This window comes from Pogoniulus pusillus, chromosome 33 (assembly GCF_015220805.1).
Source record: "Pogoniulus pusillus isolate bPogPus1 chromosome 33, bPogPus1.pri, whole genome shotgun sequence".
Lineage (NCBI taxonomy): Eukaryota > Metazoa > Chordata > Aves > Piciformes > Lybiidae > Pogoniulus > Pogoniulus pusillus.
This window is the reverse complement of record NC_087296.1, coordinates 8,471,418-8,478,620: the sequence shown is the minus strand read 5'-3', so window position 1 is coordinate 8,478,620 and position 7,203 is coordinate 8,471,418. Positions and strand designations below refer to the sequence as shown.

Genomic DNA, 7,203 nt, shown 5'->3' with positions numbered 1-7,203 from the left:
CCGCCTCAGGGTGCGCGCCGGCCGGTGCGCGTGCAGCGGCGCGAGGGCACGCCCCCTCCCGCCCTCCCGGGTGCCGCCGCGCGTGCCCGCGTGTGCGCGCACGTGTGTGTGTGTGTGCGCGCGGGTGCGCGCTCGCCCGCCCGCTCGGGGCCGCTGCCGCCGCCGCCGTCACCGCTGCTGCTGCTGCCGCCGCCCGCAGGGATGAAGCGGCCGCGGCCGCTGCCCCGGGCCGTGCCCACCGCCGCGCCCCACTAGCTGCGAAGGGCAGACAACGCCTGGGAAACCCCGCTCTGGAGTAAAACCCCTGGAATCCACGGCGCTTTGGCAGCGCGGGAGGCCACCCGCGGCCCGCCCCGCCCGCGCCCCGCCTCCCCCACCATTGGGCCAGCGGCGGCCGCGGTCCGCCCCGGCCCGCCCCGCCCCCGGCTGCCCGGCAGTTCCGCGCGGGCGGAGCGGGAAGCGACACCCGCCGCGGCGGCCCGGCAGCATGGGCTCGAGCTGACAGCGCCCGCCTCGCAGACGCTGAGCGCTGCTGGTGGAGAGAGGAAAAGTTGCTGCATCCGCTCAGGGAAACTTTCTGCCTCTCAGCCTAACCTAGCCGAGGCAGGGAGCGGGGCAGCGGAGCAAAGCCGTCCGGTCCGGTGCAGTGCGGTCCGGTCCCTGCGCGGCGGCGGCGGGACGTGCTGCGCTGAGCTCAGCTGAAGCGGCGCGGGGGCCATGCCCGCCGCCAGCCTGCTGCCGCTCTTCGGTAACGCCGCGGGGCCGGGGACGCTGGGCGGCCCCGCGGGCGGCAGCGCGGGCGGCGGCGGCAGGAAGGCGGCGGGCCCCGGCGCGTTCCGGTTGACGGAGAAGTTCGTGTTGCTGCTGGTGTTCAGCGCCTTCATCACCCTCTGCTTTGGGGCCATCTTTTTCCTGCCCGACTCCTCCAAGCTTCTCAGCGGCGTCTTCTTCCACTCGGCTGCCCTGCAGCCGCCGCCACCGCCGCCCGGCGGGCAGCCTCGCGCCCCTCCGCAGCCTGGGGGTGGCCCGGTGGCAGGGTTGGCGGCAGCGGCGGCGGCGGCAGCGGGCGGGGCGGGCAGCCTGGAGCGGATCCGTGCGGACCACGAACGGGCTCTGCGGGAGGCCAAGGAGACTCTACAGAAACAGCCTGAAGAAATCCGTAGGGACATCCGGCAGGACAAGGAGAAACTTCTGCAGGACGCCCGCGGCAGGAAGGAGGCTGGGGCCCCTGGCTTGCCCCAGCGCCTCTTCCGCCAGCCCGTCGGAGCTGTGGGGCAGGAGCCCGCCGACCCCGCCGTCCGGCAGAAGAGGGCCAAAATCAAAGAGGTGAGTGGGAACGGCCGGTCTCTCTCCCTAAGACGCGCCTCGCCACCCTCGTGCTGGGCAACAGGTAGCTGTCGGGGCTGGTGGCGGGATAAGGGAAGAGCTCTGAGCCCTCCTGCCTTCTCTTCTTTGCCAGAGGGTGTCTTTGTAGACACCGAGGGCTTCCCTTCCTCGGCAGCGGCCGCGCCAGGTCGGTGTCGTCGCTCGAGGCTGCATGCTGGCAGCTGGCGGTGTTTCTCGAGCTCTTGCGCGCCCGCGGAGCGACCCCGACACTGCCGGCTGTGCCTGCCTGCAACTCCTCAGCGTTACCGCTCTCCTCCAGTTGTTGCACAAACACCTGGAGAAGAAGCAAAGCTCCAGCGAGTTGCGAGGGGGCCAGGCGGCAGCTGTGGGGCAGCGGCGAGGAAAACCGACGCCCATGAGACCCATCACGATGCACCCGGAGGAGCATCCCGGGGTCGGACTCTGTCACTGCGCGGTTAGCAGCCCGGGTGCAGAGCCGGCGGGAAACAGGAGTCTCCCCGTGCCGCACCGGTGCTGGCAGCGAGGCACTGGCCCTGCGCTCTCCGCTGCCTAAGCAGGTGCGTTTCCAGTGCGGGGTGCGAGCGGGGCGCAGCGCTTCGGAGATGTCCGATCGATCTCGAGTTCTCGCGGTTTGGTGCTACCGGCTGGCTAAAGAGTTGAGGGCAATTGACAAAATACGGCCAGTGTAGCTTCCACCCGTAAGGTGCGGGGTGTGTTCTGACAGATTTCCTCAGCTGTCTTGTTTCTTTGTGCTGCTTGGTCGGTCCAGGGACCGTCTTAAAGTCCTTCCTTACAAAAATTCCCCAAACTGCATAGGTAAGACTGTCGTGAGTAGAGCTTGGCAGAGTCCTCTGACAGAAGAAGAATTTCCTTAATAATACAGTTCGGCTTCCCTCCATTACTGGCTGGTTTATTTATCGAACTGGCAATTTCAGCTGCCTGCAGAGATTAGGGCTTATGAATTAATTGGTGGAGCACGTTCCATGTTCTGCGACGATGGAAAGGAGGCAGGAGTGAAACTGTAATTACCGAGTATTTCTCTGTTTGTGAAACACTGTTAGGCTTATTTGGACTGGCTTATTTTTATTGTATGCTCCTACGGAGAGGTCTGAAAAGTGAGCCCTGACATCACACAGAGCAACAGATAATAAACTCTCACAAATCTGAAGTGCTCTGTGCTCTGGAGTCTTTGCCTCGGTTTAACTGTGTTAGCAAACTGCAACAGTCATAAGCAGTAAACACCAATGCAGAAGTGTTTTGAAGAGAGAAACTCTCAGGAGCACACAGCACAGACCACATCTTGAAAGTCTACAGAGGCTATGCTGTCTTGAGTTTTAGTCACACAGCCTCCCTGGGGAATACAGAATGATTAGAAATATCAGCAAACTCTCTTTCCAGTTACCTTGAATTGCCATGTAGAAGTATTTAGAAGTAATCAGGTTCCAGACCTACTGTACACGATTGTGTGGTACAGAAGACTGCAACAAGTAAATAAGCAGGAGAAAGAAGGGAAAACTTAAGTACACAGGGGAGCTTAAATACACAGCTGCTTTGGCTGGCTCTGTTCTGTGCCAACTGGTCCGAGTTATCTTTTCTTACAAAGAGATACACATGTGTTTGTGTCCATGTATTTCTGGGTTTGTGTGTCGATAGGTATGTGTACATACCCACATACCTCAGCAGTTTTGTTTTTACCTTCTTCCCATTCCATCAGTCTTTTTTATTTCTTCCATGTCTACACAAGAGCCACCAACAAAACAGTAATCTCTTCCCAAAACCCCCCACATTTTTGGCTGTGTTAAGTAGAGGAGATGAAAGAAAGACTGCACTTAGTTTCCAGATCTTTACTTCTCCTTCGTATCTTAGTATGATTCCAAAATATTGTGTGTTGTTTCTTTGAGTTTCCTTTCAATTCGGTATGCGACCTTAACCTGTTTAGTTAATTGCTCTTGCGTTGTTGCAATACCAGGACTGGGTTGATTTTTTCTTTCCTAAAGAATGCTTCCTTTTTTTTTTTGTTGTCATTGACTGTAAATCAATCTTTCTTTTTCTGTGTTAATTTGCTTCACATTGTCATGTGTGTTGGCCTTTATGTTGCGTTTCTCTCTGTCTTTGCAAGCTCTTGTTTACTTTTTCACATTGATACCTTACTGTAGAGTTGGGATTCTAATCTGTAGTCTTCTTAGAAATAGTTTTAAATTTTAACTTTTTATAGCATGCATTTTTGTACTTTGCTGTACCTGCACAGGAGCTACAATTATCTCTTGAATATTCTTTCTTTCTACCTGATGATTGCATGCTAGAGTTTCCTCATGAAGAACCTTGCAGGGTTTGTGCTCTTTGGAGGCTGGAATTTGCATCTGCATTGCATGATCTAGACCTCAAAATTTGAAACTCTTTCTGTGGATATTCTGACAGAAGGAAGCAGGCTTCTTTAAAGTGAAAAAAAACTGTCAAAACCTGAAGTTGTTTGTCCCTGCATTTCTGTCCTGGAAGAGCTCTATCTCATCGACATGGTGACATAAAGCTGAGAAGGGAGAGAACTTAGAGATGTTCCATTGATTTAAGGTAGTAAGTTTGAAATTGAGATGTTTAGAAGTCTAGCCAGCACAATGTGGTTTGTGATCATAAACCAATAAAATGCTGTGACTTCATTGCATTTCTTAACAGTTTAGCTATGGAAATGTTAGTAATTTTTTTTCTATGGTATACTGTTGTAGTGAAACTTGGAAAAATGGTAATATAAAGATTCTTGAACCCTTATTTAGTATAACTAATACAGTGTGACCTAACTAGAAAAATAAGTGCTAGAAGCTTATCGAGAGAGTAAGGACTTGTTGAAACTTGGAGAAGCGGCGATCTTGTTGCTGTCACTGCCTTCCACTCTGTTAGAACAGTACAGTTGCTTTCAAGGTCTGCATGGTTAACTGTCCCATGACGTTACAGCCACAGGAACTGCTGTGTACAGGTGTGCCTGTTAGGCACATGAGCCAAAGATCAACTAAGGGGGTCTGTAATATTCCTTGGTGTCTCTTCTGATCAAGATTTACAGGCAAACTCAAACTGAGTCTGGCAGTACCGTTGGCTGCAAGGGTTTGCCCAGTACTTCCCCTTGAGAATCCACTGTGAGTTGCTTGTGACAGCTGTTTACTGACTGACCTAATGCTGCCTACTTTACCTACGTGTCTTCCTCATGCCAAATGCTTCAGGAAAGAGCAAGAAAAGTGGCGCAGTTGCTTTTGGGCATACCAGAAGGCTTAAATTTTTGTAAGAACCTGAGTTCTTCAGGCATTTCCACTGGTGTTTGCTGATGCTTCCTTGACTTAGGACAGGATTTGGGTACCTGGTACGCCTCACATTTGTCTCTGTTTTGATGTCCTGGTAGGAGCCCCAGGCTGTGAATGAGAAGGTCTTGGTTTGAGATTTGAGAGGTGTCCCTTCTTGAGCAAGTACTTTTCTGTGATATCTGTTCCCCCATCTGTTAGAAAGGGAGAGTGGAAAGCAGTGGTGACTCTATTCCACTAAAATAAGCAGAAATTCTTCCTGGCTCTGATCTTGTCACTGTTGCTTGTAGCTGAACATCATTATTTCTTATATCTAGGGAAGGCTTGCAAGTACAGTTTGGAAAAGGTGACAGCTTGATATGAAGAAAAGAAGTAATTAGAAAAGGATGGCAATAGTGGAGACAGGCCATGGAGGCAGAAGATGTGATGTATTTCAATTTGGGAAATATAACTTTGAATAAGTTTAATTCCTCTCTCAAAAAGAAAAGGTATTAAGAAAGCAGCAGAAAACGAACTCTTCATTTCAGAGGAAAGGAACAGAAAACAATGCAGAAAGGACGAATGAGGTACCTCAGGTACTAGAAGCAATATAATCACATTAGTGTGGTGTTCTGCCCAGGCTAATTAATCTTCCTGAGCAGCAAGCTTCTTGGTCTTGATGGAGCACCATACTAATGGAGCTGTGCTGTTCTAGTACAAGGTAGCTGGGTTGGAAGCTGTAGACGTTATTGTTGGGAGCTGCTGGGACACATTTTCAGGATGAAAGCCTCTTTGGTAAACTGGAATTGATGTCCTAAGAGCATGATCATGATGTTCTCCAAATACTTGCACAACTTTCAGCTGTACAGGTCATGTAGTGGAAGGCCTGGAGAGGAGAAGTTTATTCACTGATCCTATGGTCATTCCTGAGCACTAGTCCTTTGAGCTCCACAGTTGCAAGTCAACAAAGCAGACTATTTTCTGTTCTCTTTCTGTAGAGATTAGAATTGAGGTTGCATTGGCAGTGTGAACTCTGAAGCATCCTTCATGGTAAGCATTCATTCTGTTTGTTTAATTGTTTTCTGTGGTGACTTCTGTGCAGTTTAGTTGTCAGTCGTTATGCTAAGCAAGAAGTCTCAGTGATGTTGCAGGGAAGTCCAGAAGTATCTGGAGGAAAGCAAGCTTGAGAGCAGCGAAACAAAGTGCTAATCGGAGATCAAATAGGCGCTTGATAGAGCAGCACTTGGGTGTAATCAGAACTCTCTGCTAACAAGAAGTGATGGCAAAATTATAGGAGGTGACTCTTCACTGAAGAAGGGTGGTAGGCTACTTGTGCCTTCCTACAATCCTCCTCCACTTGTTTTCTTACTGCCTGGTATCCTGGAGCTGCTGCTGGTGAGGAATCCAGTGCCAGAGTAGATGGAGATTTATTTCCTTATGCTGACTTCTGTGAGACAAAGTGAACTCACTAATACTTGCTGCTGTTAAAAGAGAAGGGGAAGTCTCTTAACTACTTGTGACTGCCTTTTCCCGCTGTAATTTGTGTTAGTTTCACTGTAGCCCTCTGTAAGCTGCTTCAGCTCACTAAACCAGCAGCAAATTGCCAGAGCAAAAAAACTGCATAGTTTTATGCCAAGTTGGTGAGTTGATGGCCTTAATAGAATGGTCAGCTTGATGCTAGTTTTGTGTGCGTGTGGTGAGGGAACAGTACTGTGTGGGTAAAAGAGGTATGAAACCTCTTTCAGTAGCCTTGTTTTAGGAGCTGGTATCTTATCTTCTGGCCTAGCTTCTCTGTTAAAATTGAATCTCTGCAACGTGACATTTGCAGAGCAAAGGTTCAATCTGCTGTAATAACTTTCTGTAGCAGGTTGAAGTGCTGTGCTTCAGGAGACTCTTACCTCCCACTCCCTGTTCTTAGAGCTGGAGAAGGGGAAAGAAACACAGTGGCAGGAATGACTGAAGTCCCAGCTAGTGCATATTAACATTCAGAGTGCTTTTACTGGGAGAGAGGTTGTGGGGCCCTTTATAGGAGGAGAGAGGAAGGAGTTAAAATGCAGCTGTGGAAGTATTGAGTGGTTTGAGTTTCAAGCAGAAAAAGCCATGTTCCTTGATGATACATTTCTTTAAGAAAAAGTTCACTGAAAGGAAAGGAGTTTATGTGTAATGAGTAAGCAGTGTGCTGATGATGCAATGTGTTTTGAAAGAGGGTTCCTTTGAGTGCTTTATGACCTTAGTGCTAACATCTTGTAGCCATCATGCAGTTTGTCGAACAAGTTTAAAACGAATCTCGTGATCTTTTTCCTTTCCCTGAAAGCTTTATGTACCTCTGTGCAATCCCTATTATTTTTTTATCTAACAGTTCTTTTTGAGTGTTTTGCAGTGCCCCATCCTTCCTGATAGATATTCTTTATTGTAGTTCTTGCCTCTTTTTTGGTTTATAAAAGACACCAAGAAGGTGAACTAAGTGCCTGAATACAGGGAATCAAATATGATGGGTAGGTAGGTAGGTACTTGGACCCATCAATTAAGGGCATCCTCACAGGGCTTGTAGACCTTCCCCTGGCATTTGTTGGGCGATTTGTGCTCTTGCAAA

The 7,203-nt window shown here is 50.0% G+C and overlaps 1 protein-coding gene across 5 annotated transcripts in view; it reads left to right on the top strand.

The window, feature by feature from the left end:
* The first annotated feature begins 436 nt into the window (after positions 1–436).
* MAN1A1 (mannosidase alpha class 1A member 1) overlaps positions 437–7,203 on the top strand; it is a 135,965-nt gene continuing 129,198 nt past the window's right edge. For all 5 annotated transcript variants that reach the window (XR_010308138.1, XR_010308136.1, XR_010308135.1 and 2 more), the window contains exon 1: positions 437–1,326. Coding sequence is in view for 1 of the 5 variants with exons in the window: in XM_064170087.1 (XP_064026157.1) it covers positions 718–1,326 (609 nt within the window). In the remaining 4 variants the exon portion in view is untranslated. The remainder of the gene's footprint in view (positions 1,327–7,203) is intronic.